This window comes from Malaclemys terrapin, chromosome 1 (assembly GCF_027887155.1).
Source record: "Malaclemys terrapin pileata isolate rMalTer1 chromosome 1, rMalTer1.hap1, whole genome shotgun sequence".
Taxonomy (NCBI): domain Eukaryota; kingdom Metazoa; phylum Chordata; order Testudines; family Emydidae; genus Malaclemys; species Malaclemys terrapin.
The window spans coordinates 302,749,425-302,765,294 of record NC_071505.1 but is presented as its reverse complement, the minus strand read 5'-3'; the positions used below and the strand labels follow the sequence as shown (position 1 = coordinate 302,765,294).

Below are 15,870 nucleotides of genomic sequence, written 5' to 3'. Positions count from 1 at the left end.
ATGAAAGGATGCTTAATGAGCGACTGAGTGTGGGTCAAAGGAACGGCTTGCCCTGGAGCCATAACTGGCCTAGGTGGACCTCATTTCTGACCCAGAATGGCAATTCCTATGTTTCCATTCTGGACTGTTCTTTCCTTTCCTAAGCTTCAGCAATCTTTTGATCTAGCATATCTTTTTATCTTTTCTGAAATCCTGTTTTGCCCATTGTAAAATCTCAGCAAATTTACCAGTCATACACTCTGGAAGTTCCTGGGGATCAGAATTGTTTTAGAGGGTCCTGAAAAAGTCCCACAGGCTGCAAGATATAAAAAGAACAACTGGCCCAGCAGACACTTCAGGATCTTACAAGATCTTTGGTGAAAATATAGAGGAAAGACCCAGTTGGGAGCACCACAGTGGAGCATATGATCCGGTTACCAGAATGAAGCATTTAAATTACGGTACATGTCAGAAGATATTTCTTCTTCTCACTGCATCACTAAACAGATTCTGGGTGTGATTTTGAAAAGTGCTCACTTTTGGCCTCTCTCTACTCCCATAGTAGCTAATTGCAAAACTCTTATTGTCTTCAGTGGGAGCAAAGTTAGGCCAACACCAAGCACTTTTCCATGCAACATGTTTAGAGTGCAAGGAAGGCCCACTGTGCAGTCCAGGCCTGGCAGTATAAGAACCTATATAAAATAAAACAGGGCAGTGTATCAGCAGTGTTAGAGGCCCAGTTTGTTTTGTCTCTCATGACCATAGTATTTGAGTGCCTTCCAATGATGCATTAAGTAATGTGACTAACATCTACGGCAGGGGCGGGCAAACTTTTTGGGTTTCAGAAATTGTATGGAGGGCTGGTTAGGGGAGGCTGTGCCTCCTCGAACAGCCAGGCATGGCCCAGCCTCTTCCCCCTATCTGCCCCCTGGTGCTCCCCCCCTCCAGACTCCTGCCCCATCCAACCCCTCCTGTTCCCTGTCCCCGGAACCCCCACCCCTGACTGCCCCCCACTGTCCCATCCAACCCCTCCTCTCATTCCTGACTGCCTCCCCCCGGGACCCCACCCTATCCAACCACCCCTTCTCCCTGTCCTCTGACCGCCCCCAGAACCCCTGCCCCTGACTGCCCCCCGCTGCCCCATCCAATGCCTCCTCCTTCCTGACTGCTCCCCGAGATCCCTATCCCCATTCAACGCCCTTGTTCCCTGCCCTCTGACCGCCCTGACCCCTATCCACACCCCCGTCCCCTGACCACCACCCCAAACTCCCCTGCCCTCTATCCAACGCCCCTGCTTCCTGCCCCCTTACCGCGCTGCCTGGAGCACTGGTGGTGCTACAGCGGCACCGGGTGTCTGGAGGCAGCCACACTACCGCGCAGCACAAAGCACCGGGTCAGGCCGGGCCCTGCAGCTGCGCTGCCCCAGGAGCTCGCAGCCCGCCACCCAGAGCATTGCGCTGGCAGCACAGTGAGCTGAGGAGGAACAGCAGGGGAGGGGCCGGGGGCTAGCCTCAGGGGCCGAGCAGGAGGGTCCTGCGGGCCATAGTTTGCCCACCTCTGATCTACCATGTGGTTTGTTCCTTCCCTCGTCCTCTCTCCAGTGGGAAAATTGTGTATACGTTGTTGTATTATTGTGGTAGGATTTTGGTTGGAGGGTGTTTGTGTCTTTGTTTAAATGTACACACAGCTTAGTGTTTGTTAGACAAGGCAAAGTTGCATAACTGCAGGAGCAGATGTTGAGGTTTGTAATGGTCCTTAATTCCTATGGGAGTTTCTCCCACAGTCTCAGACCACATGCCAAGAAAGTTCAGACTCTTGCACAGATTTATCCTTACAGTAGGAAGTTCCATTAAGGAGGAGTGGAGTTATTGGACACAGTCCATGATCCAGACCTTTAGATTATCTTTCAGGTAGGCTAAGCCCAGGGCATTGAGTACTTAGGACCGAGACCTTAAATGTGTCTCAGTATTTTATGGGAAGCCAGCATGGGACATTTTCATAGACAACCAGAGCATTACTCATGGATGCTGCTATGTGAGAGCTTAGCATCAGCAAACGCTTCTTCTCTTCCATAGATGAGGAGGAGACAGGGAGCTGTAACCATGCCTGGGACTCCTGTTCTGCAATAGATACTGTTGGGTGGGAGTGGTGAAGACTGTTGTTTAGCAGAGGGAGAGGCTGAATGGTCCTGAGACCTGTGGTAAGACCCCAGTCTTGTGTGAAATCTAGAGCTCCTGACCCACTTTGAAAACAAAATAATCAAAAACAGAGAGCCTTGAAGACACAAGAAATGGCATCTGATCTTAGAACGCCATCGCTGCCTCTGTCTGGTTGAAATTTGGACTGAATTCAAAGCCATAGAGACTGAAGAACACGCATTCTTCTACCTTTGAAAAGTGACCAGTGCCCCAGATGGCCAACATTTAGTGAGGGACACATTGGCCACTTATTAACTAAGACTTACGCTTCTAGTACTTCTATGCCTTCATCACCATAGTATTAGAGCATTTTCCAGGCTTTTGTGGATCTACCCTCACGACATCCCTGTGAGTTAGGGCAGTATTCCATGTTTACAAATGGTGAACTGGGGCACAGAGAGATAGCTCAAAGTCCAGGTAGGAAATCTATTTACAGAGGAAGGGAACCTAGATCTCCTTAGCTGCCAGTGAGTCTGTTAACCACATGACTGTCTTTTCTCTTGCTTTCAAAGAAGGCATCAATTGATGTGCAGAGCATTGCATCCTCATCCTGATCAGACAATCATTTCCTCTTAGCTGATATCTGAGCTCTTTCCCACTTCTTAGCAAGCAAAAGGCCCAATTTTGATTGCCCACCATAGAGTGTGTGTTCCCACCTACCTTCTTAAAACTTCTAATGCAAAATCCTACTATGCCAAGAAGTTAAGTTACACAGATCTAAAGGCATGCTAGGTAGAAACACTCCCTTCCCACTCTGTCCCACAGATTATAGAGATTCACAGAAAAAACATGAAGGATAGATACTCAACACCAAGAGCAGAAAATACTTACAGATATGGAGAGGGAAAGGCACAACCAATACTTTAAATTTCTATGCCTTCTCTGTGGAACTATCTTGGCCTATTTTTACAGAAATAATCATGCATGTCTGAGATGGCTACTCTAGTCTCCAGCTTTCAACAATCACATTCAAATGGCATGCAGCACCCTTTCTCAGAACATGGCACAGTACAGCACAGGAAATCGGATTCTCCACTGACGACTCTGACACATAATGGCCCTGGCTATTAAAGGATAGCTAAGAGCCCCTGGGATGCTGCTAACAAGTTGATACTAATATCAGGTTCGTTGACCCTATGGTCAGTGTCATTGAAAGAGAGTGGTCTGTCACCCACATTTACTCAAGCTTGGTACTAATGAAACCAACTCTTGATGCAACCTAGCTCTCCAGTACTACCCAGTGTCTAATCTTCTGTTTCTAAGCAAGATGACTGAGAAGTTAGCAAATCACTATCTCCAAGTGCACCTGACACCTGTCAGCATTCCCCAATGAGTTTTAGGTTTAAATAAGGCACAGAGACAGCACAGGGCACACTATTTAATGACGTCTGTTGGACGTAGACAGTAAACAAACATCCATTCTAATTTTATTTGACTCTCTGTACTTAGACCTAGTATACATGGAGTTTCCTAAAGCTCTATTCTCTTCTGTATCCTACTCAACCTCTAAGTCAAACCATTGGAAGCAGGCCTTTTAAAAAACACGCCAACCCAATAGTCTCAAAGGACTCTTTGTAGTTTGATTAAAAATCCATCTCCTTTTTTGTCAGCAGACCAGACGGGTGTACTCCCCAACCAGAAAGTTGGGCTGTCCCGAATAAAAACAAATTCTGAGGTGCAATATATTAAAGTATTTTTTTTTTGCAAGGGGAGGCGAAATATTGATCTATAAGTTTACCTTGGACCTCATTTATTTAATAAATGAGAATCAAAGATCTAGCTACACTTTCTTCTTAAAACACACTTCTTTTCTGAAAGAGTCTTGTCAGGTTTACTGAGAAATTCTTACTAAAAGCACTTTCTGAAGTGCAGAACTGTAGCCAGGAAGCTGACATATTACCCTAAATAGCTACATTCTTTTGTTCTTTTATTTCAGTACTACAATATTATGCCTATTTTAGTTGAAAAATGAAGTGCATGTGTTCAGGAAAAAAAGCATGTGGGTATAATGAAAATGATAAGCATCTTTTTTTTTTCTTTTTCTTGCATTTAAAAATCCCTTCTGTTTCAGATTTGTTCCTCACTTTCTAGTTCTGTTATGAATCAGGGGCCACAGAAATAGTCTCTCTATAAAATGAAGAGAGAGACATTAAAAGTAGACAGATTTCATATCTGCCAGACAGAGACCTCTTGTTAAGAAGAGCACTATTTAAGTGTCCCTTTGGTATTTTCCTTTTTAAATTTTGAACTGCATATATCAGGCTTGTTTAGATACAAATAGGATGAAGACAACTACTGTCTTCAGATGCGATGCATATGTACTTGTATCAGTACAATAATCACTGCTTGTATGTGGTCTATACGTTCTTGTTTTGAAAGTTTATAAAGTTTCAATACTTCAACAAGCTTTTTTTAAACTATAAATTTTAAATTTAATTCTAAATTAATAAAATTAAGTATATTATATACACTGTGGAATTGAGTCTTTACAGTCTTGCACATTGTGTTTTCAGTTTCCTCCTTGGCACTGTTGAGAGCAAAGTGGATATAAAACACCACCTCAAGTGTGAATGCAGAACTCTGGTCCATTTACACTGTTTTTTATAGGGATAGCTGACTGCATCAGGTGCAAGGCAGTGGAGAATCAGGTCCTATATTCAGATATTGTCTATAATAGCTATCATTTTGATGGTTTTGATAAGACCATCTAATGGCATCTATTCAATTTCAGCTTCATCTAAGATTGTACAGATGTGCACTAGCAGTATGTACTGCATTGCCACAATAATTGCAGTATTTGCACTTATAAAGTAGTTTGAAAATGCAAAGTGCTATAAAGACACTAATGACAATTATTAGACCACACAACATCCTTGTGAAAGAGGAGAGATTTCCATTTTACAGGTGTTGCAATTGAAACAGAGATTAATTGAGATTCTCATGACCACAAAGTGGCAGGACCTGGATTAGAATTTGAAACTTCCTAGCTCTCAATGTCATGCTTAATCAATGAGACTGCAATAGCCATAAAAGTTAAGAAAATATTTAGGTATAATTATGCCTATTTTGCTTCACTCTTCATTAAAAAAGTTAGTGGTGACCATGTACTCAAAACAATTAATATTAACAACAAGGGAGAACAAACCAAAATAGGGAAAGAACAGGTTAAAGAATATTTAGATAAGCTAGATGTATTCAAGTAATCGGGGCCTGATGAAATTCATCCTAAGGTACTTAAGGAACCCAGTAGCATAGCTAATGGGGTGCAGGGGAAGGAGCCATGGGGAGGGGGCGGCACGACCGGAGGAGCGAGCGTGGCCGGCAGCCAATGGGGGGGGCGGCGGGCATGGCCAGAGGAGGAAGAGCGGGGGGGGAGGGCGCAGCGTGGTCAGCAGCCACAGCCGGAGGAACGAGGGGGGGTGCAGCAAGGCGGCCCGCAGCGCGGCCTCCAGCTGCGGCTGGAGGAGCCATGGGGAGGGGGCGGTGCGGCCAGAGGAGCGAGGGGGAGCGTAGCAGGGCGGCCTGCAGCACGGCCGGCAGCCAATGAGGGAGCGGTGGGTGCGGCCGGAGGAGGCAGAGCGGGGGGGGGGGGGCGTCGCAGCATGGCGGCCTGCACAGCGCGGCCGGAGGAGGAGCCAAGGGGGACGCTTTTTTTATGTTTGCTCCCCCTGCTCTTAGATCCTGGCTACGCCACTGTTGGAACCATTTGTAATTATCTTATGAGGAATGGATGAAGTCCTAGAGGACTGGAGAAGAGCTAACATAGTACCTATCTTTAAAAAGGTGAACAAAAAGGGCCTGGGGAATTACAGATCAGTCAGCCTAACTTGGATATTAGGACAGATACTGGAACAAATTATTAAACAATCAGTTTGTAAGCACCTAAAGGACAGTAAGGGTTATAAGGAATAGCCAGCGTAGGTTTGTCAAGAACAAATCAAGCCAAACCAACCTAATTTCCTTCTTTGACAGAATTACTGGCCTAATGCATAGGGGAGAAGCAGTAAACATGAGATATCTTGATTTTAGTAAGGCTTTTAACACAGTTCCATGTGATATTCTCATAAGAAAACTAGGGAAATGCACTCTAGATGAAATTACTATAAGGCAGGTGCACAACTTATTGAAAAACTGTACTCAAAGAGTAGTTATCAATGATTTGCTGTCAAACTGGGAGAGTGTATCTAGAGGGGTCTCATGGGTCTGGTACCATTCAAGTATTTTCATTTGTACTTGAATAACGGAGTGTAGAATGTTTATAAAATGTGTAGTTAACACCAAGATGGGGGTGGAGGGTTGCCATCACTTTGAAGACCAGAATTAGAATTTAAAATGACCTTGACAAATTGGAGAATTGGTTTGAAAATCAACAATATAAAATTCAATAAAGACAAGTGTAAAGTACTTCACTTAGGAAGGAAAAATCAAATGCACAACTACAAAATGGGAAAAAAATGGTTAGGTGGTATTACTAGAAGATCTAGGGGTTGTAGTGCATCACAAATTGAACACAAGTCAACAATGTGATGCTGTTGTAAGAAAGATTAATATCATTCTGGGGTATATTAACAGCAGAGTCATATGTAAAGCATGGGACGTAATTGTTCCGCTCTATTCGGCACTGGTGAGGCCTCAGCTGAAGCAGTGTTTCCAATTCTGGATGCCACACTTTAGGAAAAATGTGGACAAATTGGAAAGAGTCCAGAGGAGAGCAACAAAAATGATAAAAGGTTTTTAAAAACCTGACCTAGAAGGAAAGTTTAACAAAAAACCGGGCATGTTTAGTCTTGAGAAAAGAAGGCTGAGCGGGGGAGAGACCTGATAACTCTTCAAAGAGGACCTGTCCTCTATAATTGTTAAATTGTTGATCAGTCATTCTCCTCATGTACTGAATGTAGAAGTAGTAGTAATGGTCTTATTCTGCAGCAAGGGAGATTTACTTCGTTAGGGAAAGCTTTCCAACTATAAGGGTAGTTAACCTCTGGAATAGGGCTCCCAGGGAAGTTTTGGAATTCCCATCATTGGAGGCTTTTAAGAACAGGTTGGACAAATACCTCTCAGGGAGGATCTAAATTTACCTTGTCCTGCCTCAGCACAAGGGTCATGGACTTGATGACCTTTCAAGAACCCTTCCAGCCCTACATTTGTATGATTCTTTGTGTATTTCTTATCAAAAGTGGTTTAAAAAAAACAAAACAAAAACAAGCCCCCATGTCACTCCTTTGTAGTGCTGTATTAAGTTGCCATTTCTTTCTCTGCAGGAGTGTTGTCGTACCTGTAAAGAAACCGCCTCCAGGTAGTCTAGCTGTTACCACAGTTGGAGCTGCCACTGCTGGAGGTGTTCTGCCACCGGGTACTACACCAAACATATTTGCTGCTACAGGAGCTACACCAAAAAGTATGATTAATACAACAGGTATCGTCCTTAAATATTTTTGTGAACCTCATCTTTTTTTGTGTGTGTTGTATTTTTTCTTCAGTTGTCTCCTTTCTATTATTATTATTATAATACCTTTTTAAAAATAACCTTGAAAGCTCAATTATATCTTTTTGTCCTCTAAGAAGGACATAATTTCCTCTCGCTGTATGTGTATCCCCACCATTATTGTTTAAGGAAATTATTCAACCTTATACAGATGAATATATAGTCCTAATAATGTCTTAGAAGCATTGAGGATTACAACAGAAATGAGTGAGTTTCCCCATTGCCGCCTCCTGTCTCCCGTGATAGCATATTTGTAGGGGATATATACACTTAATGCTAGTAGATATTCCCTATTTAACACCCCAAGAAGGCAAAAACCCTATTATGTTGCTGCTAATATACCCTAGAGTGGAAGAGGGAATATATTCCTTCTTGACCCCAAATCTATGTATTAGTATTTGTGAATAAAAGTCACAATGGTTTTCTTTCATAAGACCTTTCAATGAATACCCACCAATGTTAACATGAATCATTCTTCAAGTAACAGTTTAATTTCACCTTAGAGATAACCTATAAAGGTTTAAAAAGAGAGGTAGGGGCTTGTTTGTTTCTTTATACTTAGGGTTGCCAACTTTCTGTTTGCAGAAAACTGAACGCCCTTGCCCTTCCCCGCCCCTTCCCTGAGGCCTTGCCTCTGCCCCACCTCTTCTCCGAGACCACGCCCCCCCACACTCCATCTCCCCTCACTATGTTGCTCAGTCTCCCCCACCCTCGCTCATTCTCTCATTTTTACCGGGCTTGGTCCAAGGGGTTGGATTGCAAGAGGGGGTCAGGGCTCCGGCTGGGGGTGTGGGCTCTGGAGTGGGGCCAGGGATGAGCAGTTTGGGGTGTAGGCGGGGGCTCCAGGCTGGGACAGGAGGTTGGTATGTGGGAGGGGATTCAGCGTGCAGGCTCCAAGCAGTGCTCACCTGAGCGGCGATATTTCTCTCCAGCTCCTAGGCGGAGGCGCGGCCAGGTGGCTCCATGTACTGCCCCTGCCTGCAGGCACTGCCTCTGCACCTCCCATTGGCTGTGGTTCCCGGCCAGTGGGAGCTGTGGAGACAGCGCTTGGGGTGGGTACAGCGCACGAAGGTCCCAAGGTTGCCCATAGGCCTGGGTGCCAGAGGGAGATGCCAGCAGCTTCCTGGAGCTGGGCGGAGCAGGGCAAGCACCCTGCCTGCCCCGCTGGATGACAGGAGACTGGGTAGGATTATGACATCACAGATGTCTGAGCAATGAAATAGAATTGAGAGAGGAAGTTATTGATGAGAGTTAGTTCAATGATATAATATTCCTCAACTTCAGTCAAGGGTTGAGAAAAATAAAATCTTTTGTAGGGGGAAGAGGGCTGAAATCTTCTCAGCCTTTTTTCTGCTTCATAAAATAAAATAGGAAATGCACTCATTTTTTCCTTTGCAGGTCACCTTTAACTCTTGCTAACAGGACTTTGCTAGTAGAAATGTTAATTAATCTTTTGAGGAAAAAAACTGCTTTATAAATTCAATTAATTAAATTAACACTTTTGTAAACATTTCTATTTGTTTACCTGTTTCTGTTTAGTTCAAGTTCTGTTTGTAATCCCCTTTTTAGGTATCCATATACCATAAGACAGTCCTATATTGAAGTTTTTTCTCCAAATGATATTTTAGGTCTCAGATCTTCACATCATAACTTTAACCACTCCATACCTTAAATCAACCGAATAGCTCTTCTTTGTACAGTGATTGCTATTAAGAAAGCACAATGATTCTAAGTACAGTACAGGGAAATACTGTGGTATCAGATGCCACAGTGGGTTGACTGTGGGTAAATGTTAGTTTTTCATAGTTACACCTTCTGTGTATTCTTTTTATCATAGCAGACTTTTGGGAAAGTATTGACTGGAAAGTATTTCAGCAAATTTTACCCATTTAATTCCTCAGAACTACAAATGTACTGAGCTTCTTAACTGATCTTTGGGTAAGGAAGTTCATTGCCATTTTGGGCTTGTTCCTTTGTGTAAAGCTTTTTATGCCTGAATTCACCTGAATGAATATTTATTCTAACTCTCTGATCTCAGCAAATAGTTTAAAAGCTGTTCTTTGCCTCCTTCCATTTCCAAAAGATAGAACTTAATTTCCATGTTTTAAAAGGTGTATATGTGGCAATGATAAATTGCAAATCAGAAGCTGTTGGATATATCTGATGCATTGAAAATATAAACATATTGCTTACATTGAGAGTCAAGTCATGATGGGTTTTTTTTGTTTGTTTGCTTTGGGGTTTTGTGGGGGGGTTGCTTTGTTTTTGTCATTGAATTAGCTGAAGTGTGGGATTTACAGTTCAGGTGATTGTCATATACCTGCAATAATTAATATAATGAATTATATGGTCTGTTCTTAAGGCATGTTTGCCCAAAGTATCCAGATGCTGTCCAGTTTATATACTTGCTGCGGTGTTTAAAAATCCCTTGGTAAAAAGCCAGTGAAACAAATACTACATTGTAAAATGAACTAAGCAATAGTTTACTGAAATGCGAAAAATGCTATTCAGTTATTTAGAGACACTAGATGTCCCCCCACATCCTCTATTTCTTGTAGTTTTTACAATATGCCACAAATGTCACATGGATATAACTTCATCTTAGAAAAGTATTCTGCACTAAAGTCTTTAGGACAATTATTTAAAAAACAAAATACAAAAACAAGCTGTTACATTCCAAATCATCATGTCACAGTCAACATCCCATTGTTGTCACTGCTGTCACAGGACAAGCTTCTATTTTAGACCTCTATTAGTATGTCTCAACTGCACCCTTTTGGGGACAGATTTCAGTACCTTGCCTCCTCTCTGGGTATACCCAGGCACTCCTACCACTCTTAGACTGGATCTCTGGGCACAGCCATCCTGTTTCCCAGCTGTCTTAACTGGACAAGCCCAACTGGGTTTGACATCTGCAAGCCCTTTTCCTCTGGGAGCCTCTGACAGCGGCTAATTATAGCGAAAACAGCTTCTTGAAAACAAAGCATTTTTTTATTTATCCAAAGTTATATAGCATGCAGAGCAAAGGGTAAAAACAATAAAGGCCTATATGCCTATTTTCCCTTATCTAAACCTTAATGTTTCCTTGATAGCTTTTGTAAGTTCTTTTCATCCCAGTTACCTTCACCTCTGGGTTGGGAGAGAGAGCCTGCTTACTGCAGTTTCTGTGTTTGTGTTAGCATCTCTTTCCTGTACAGCTTCTGACAACCCACCTTCTTTTTTTAGGGCAACATCTTTTAGGATTTTAATATCCCCTTTGATCCTAAACTCAGGTCTGGAATGAAGTAAACCTTTCCAGCCTGGTTGAAGTCAGGTAGGGATGTTCCCCAATTAATAGCGTCCCCATTGTTTCCTCAAGGACCACTGGTATTCTCTCAGAGTGTACCTTACCTTTGTCATTGTTTAGTTTCCTCCCATGTAACCTCTTTTGAGTTATGTCCTTGCAGTCAGGCAAGAGAATACCAAGGAGGTAAACTGAAGTGCATATAGGATCAGGGCTTTGGAGCTGTGCTCCGGCTCCGCTCCAGTTCCAGGCAAAAACCTGCAGCTCCACTGCTCCGCACTCCAGCTCCGGGCTCCGCTCCAAAGCCCTGTACAGGATGACCAGACAGCCAGTGTGAAAAAATCAGGACGGGGTCTAGGGGGGGATGTAATAGGGTCCTATATAAGAAAAAGCTCCTAATATCAGGACATCTGGTCACCCTAGGTGTATGTGATACTTGTTTAAAAAAAAGAAAGAAAATATACATAACTCTTTCATTCTCCACACAAACTTATAATGAATATGGTTTTATCATTCTGATGATGGTTTGTCTCATACAATGGTGTGAAAATATTTTAGCCTGTGGAATTTATTTTTAGGATCATTGAGAACAAGAGGTAAGACTTGTTTTTATTTTGTTTCTTTTTCTCCAGAACTGCTATTAAATGTTTGTAAAAGGGCTTTTGAGAATTATATTAATATTTTATATAGCAATTTTCAATATGTAGCTTTGCAGAGTTAATCACTGATCTGTAAAAATAATTTAAAAGGCAATGAAATTAGGAGGAAGGAACATTTTTCTTTTGAACCTTTTTTATAAATTATATATATTTCAGTGACTGAGTCCTTACCTATTTTCAGGCCGATTCATTTTATGTTAGTGTACTTTGATCTGTGGTTTCCCTTCATTTTTATGTTAAAATACATTCTAATTTGTAACATATGGCTGTCTAATTTAGCAGTAGACATAACTTAACTGTAAATATGTAGAGCAATATCAAAAGTGTATAGCCTTATTAGCATAGTAAATCATTCCGTTATTTATATGTTAAAGCTCTTAATTCTTTTTAATGGATAAGATTTATTACTTATTTAAAAATAGACTGCCATGACAGGAAACACCATTGTATTTAAAATCTTTAAAATTTGTATTTTTCAAAGTGAAATAAAATGTAAATTTCTTTTGGTGACAGGTGCAGTGGATTCAGGATCTTCCTCTTCCTCTTCCTCCTCTAGCTTTGTGAATGGTGCTACCAGTAAAAACCTTCCAGCTGTACAAACTGTTGCTCCAATGCCAGAGGATTCAGCTGAAAACATGAGGTGTGCATACTTTATAATTTTATTTCAGTTGTCTCTCTCATGGCACCACAAAAATCACACAGGCAATAACCAAAATAATGCAAAAATGAAATTTATAAAATATCCTGGGAGGATGCAAAATAGTTATTAAAATACCTAAAATAGACTGCTAGCCTTGAAGTGAGTTCAATTTTATGTATTTATTTTATTATTTTCTAGATATAGCTTAACAATTAATCACAACACTGCAGTAGTGTTTTAAGTGGTGATGTTAGTCACATGGCACAATGCACTAGTGGAAGGCCCTCAGACTATGGTGATGAGTGTAGTATAAGCACCTACACAGACTAGAATAGAATTATACTTCCACAACAAAATCCCAATTGGTATTATACACCAATAAAGGTATTAGCTTGATATGTTAGAATGGGAGGAAGGCTGGTTCAGTGATTGCAGCTATGGGCGATCTGAATTCAATTTCCTGCCTTTTCAGATATCCTTTGTAACCTGAGCAAATCAGTTAGGCAACTTGGGCACAGACACCCTATCTGTGAAATGGGGATAATAATACTTCCTTACCTCACAGAGAAGTTATGAGCTCTGATGTATGTGAGGTCCTCAGATACAATAGTGATGGCAACTATATGAGTACCTAAGATGGATAGAACATATAATCATGTCAAGATATGTTGTTAATATGATTGCCAAAAAAACTATAGTTAATATAGTCAGTCATACAAAATAATATCCTTAAGTGCTAACATTTTAGTGTTACATATCACTGAAAAAATGTTGCTTTAAAATAAGTTGTTTAAAATAATTTCAGGCTCTAATACTTTATTAAAAAGTGTTGACCAATGTCTTACAACATTTGCCTAACAGTTTACAACATTTAATATTGTTAATAAGAAAATTCCATACAAAACTTCTAAAAGAGCCCACATTGCCAAGTAGAAATAGAAACCTTTGCAGAACAAACAAATTACTTACTGTATAATAGAAGGGATAAAACCAGTCTTTGAAGTGCTCAGACACCAAACTATGTCAAATCTTATTATTAAAGCTGGTCTTCTAAGGAGTTTATTTTTAAACCATTGTAACCGTGCAACAGTCAATGTTTTCCACTAGCACATTAGAAACAATACTGTTGCAATGCGTATTAAGGAACACTTTGGATCCACAATATATCCTAGAACTTTATTTTTAACTAGAACTCTGTTCCAGCAGTTATGTTCTGATTAGAGCTGGTTGAAAAATTTCCAATGCAACAGTTTTGCATCAGAAAATGCAGTTTCATCATAATAGAAACCTATTGCAGGTATGTGTCAATTTTCCACGGTTAAAAGATAAACAAATTATTTTGAATTGATCATTTCATGTGATAATGGAATATTTCATTTCAATGTCAAAATGTTTTGTTTTGATTCATAGTGTTTCAGCTTTGATATATTAAAATATCAATTTAATACTGTAGTTATAGTCTATTGAATATTGTATATATTTATTTAATAGTCTATATTTTGCCTCATTGAAATTAAACATTTTTCCCTATCAAAATGAAGTGTTTTGACATTATTGAAACAAAGCAATTTGATGCTATAGAAACAATGCAAATGCTCAACTGCAGTCGTCATTGTGTGTTTGAAAAATTTTTCCATTTTAGTGAGTTGCACACTTTTTAGATTAAGTAGATTCTCTTGACTACCGTTTAATACAGCATTGCTTTCTCCAAATATAAACTGGTGGGTCTGCCATATAATAAATCCTTACTGAAAAAGGTAAGATTTTAGATAACAATGACTCCAAAATTCTAAGGAAACATATAGGTCTTGAGAATCTGGATTTTTATTTAGCTCAAAGCATATTGCAAAAGGAGATATTCCAGGACAGATGGTTAGCTTCCCTTGAGATATAGTACTCTGTATAAAAGTATATTTAATAAAAGCTGCTATAGCCATTCTTGGTAGGTTTAATCAAATCCGACAGGCAATCCTTCTAAGCCTGGCAGTTGTACAGTTTGAAGTAAACTAATTGCATACCTAATTTTCTTCCTGGTTACTTTTCCATCTAGTAAAACCTTTAATACAGGTCACCTTTGTGTAGCTGGCATTTTGCCAGTTAGTCGTTTAGTTTGTTTTTCTGTCTTCCCCTTTGGATTATATAACCTTCTAGATAATTTAAAGAAAACGTCTTCAATCCCTCTTTGTGACTGTATGATTAAAATTGATTATTAATTGTGGAGATGAATTTATTACATACTTCCTGTGTAATCAACCATACTAAAAGTAGCGAGACCTCTCCCCAGGGTGACATACTTTTTGCTTTGGGGAAAAAAGTATCAACTCCCTGCATTTAAGAAATCATTTCATTTCAATCTACTTTATTCCATCTTAAAAACATACATTTCCAGTCTAATTTTTCCAGACTTTCCCCTATATTTCTGGGTTGTGTTTCTTTCAGTCTGCAAAATAAGAAATTATTAATTCTCAAACTTTAAAAGCTTCCTAGAGTGTTACTGGGAAGCCTCCAGAGAGGTATTAATTTTGTGATTCAATATACTGTGGGCTGTAGATGTCTTGTCTATGTAAGGAGTAGTATGTAATCTCCATATTTTATCATTTCCTATTATCATCAACTCCAGGTTAGTAATGTTACATAGGGGAGGATCTGTATTCTTATAAATCTATTTAAGTGGCCAATGGAATGCAGGTTATTGAGACTATTTTGTTGATGCATGAAATTAGTGCATTTTCTATAATATGCTGTCCTGAAGAGTTTTGTATGACCTATAGCTAGAAATGGAGACCAGTGATTGGGAGAAAGCTTCAGTTACTTTTGATCGTGGATAGGGTACTCAGTCTTCTGTACTACTTCAGGCAAATGTTTACTTATTCTACCTGCTGGTAGCAATTTGGGGTGTACTCTGGCTCCTGCTGAAGTCAATGGCAAACTCCTATTCACTTCAGAGAGAGCAGGAACAGTCTCTTTATTAGTTGACCCACTTATTCAAACAGGGATCCTGTCTATCATATCTATATATGTACTTTTGAGGCCCTCATCATTCTAGTTCTGAACAACTTCAGAAGAGAAGAACTGGATGGTACAGGGTATTTTTAATGTGATGCAGAGTCTTTCACGTGTATGTCAGACAATTCAAATACTTTAAATTTGATCCACTGTTGAATTGGACTAAATTGAAAAAAAATACTTGAAGGATTAGAATATTTCCAATTTGTCCTGAACATCTGCAAATTGAGTGGAAAAGACAGCAGCATCAAGTTATTGCAAAACACTCTTAAAAGTCCCTTATTTCAGAAGTGAAGGGGGATTATATTTACTCCCTACATGGGGTTTCCTTATTACTGCACATTGTACTCTGAGCTATTCTAGCTTCTCTACAGAATAGGTAAGTGGCTGTTGCAGGCAGCTGGAGAACCAGAATAGCCTGTCCCCCTGTCCCTTTACTGCTATGTGTGTCTTTGGGTAAGGGAACAGCCAGCAGGTCACACACTCCCTTGAAAATATATTTTGGATCTTTGTGGAGACAACCCCTGTGAGGAGTGAAGATAGCAGGAGTCTGCTAGTCAGTTAAACATGAAGAATCCAAGGCATCTCTCAAAGTCATCAAGAACAATGTTGAGTAACAG

General features: G+C 40.4%; 1 protein-coding gene and 1 long non-coding RNA gene across 4 annotated transcripts in view; one reads left to right on the top strand and one right to left on the bottom strand.

Moving 5' to 3' along the window:
* Nucleotides 1-15,870, top strand: part of NBEA (neurobeachin) — an 817,568-nt gene that overhangs the window by 361,865 nt on the left and 439,833 nt on the right. For 2 of the 3 annotated variants that reach the window (XM_054015305.1, XM_054015303.1), the window contains exons 32-33: nt 7,439-7,593; nt 12,118-12,244. In XM_054015305.1, the coding sequence (XP_053871280.1) occupies nt 7,439-7,593; nt 12,118-12,244 (282 nt within the window). The remainder of the gene's footprint in view (nt 1-7,438; nt 7,594-12,117; nt 12,245-15,870) is intronic. The other variant, XM_054015304.1, reaches the window with a different exon arrangement.
* The window catches only part of LOC128829871 (uncharacterized), a 32,410-nt gene continuing 27,695 nt past the window's right edge, over nt 11,156-15,870 (bottom strand). Inside the window, exons 2-3 of the long non-coding RNA XR_008443497.1 lie at nt 12,803-12,875; nt 11,156-11,252 (exon numbers count right to left, since the gene is read on the bottom strand). This is a non-coding gene — a long non-coding RNA (uncharacterized LOC128829871). The remainder of the gene's footprint in view (nt 11,253-12,802; nt 12,876-15,870) is intronic.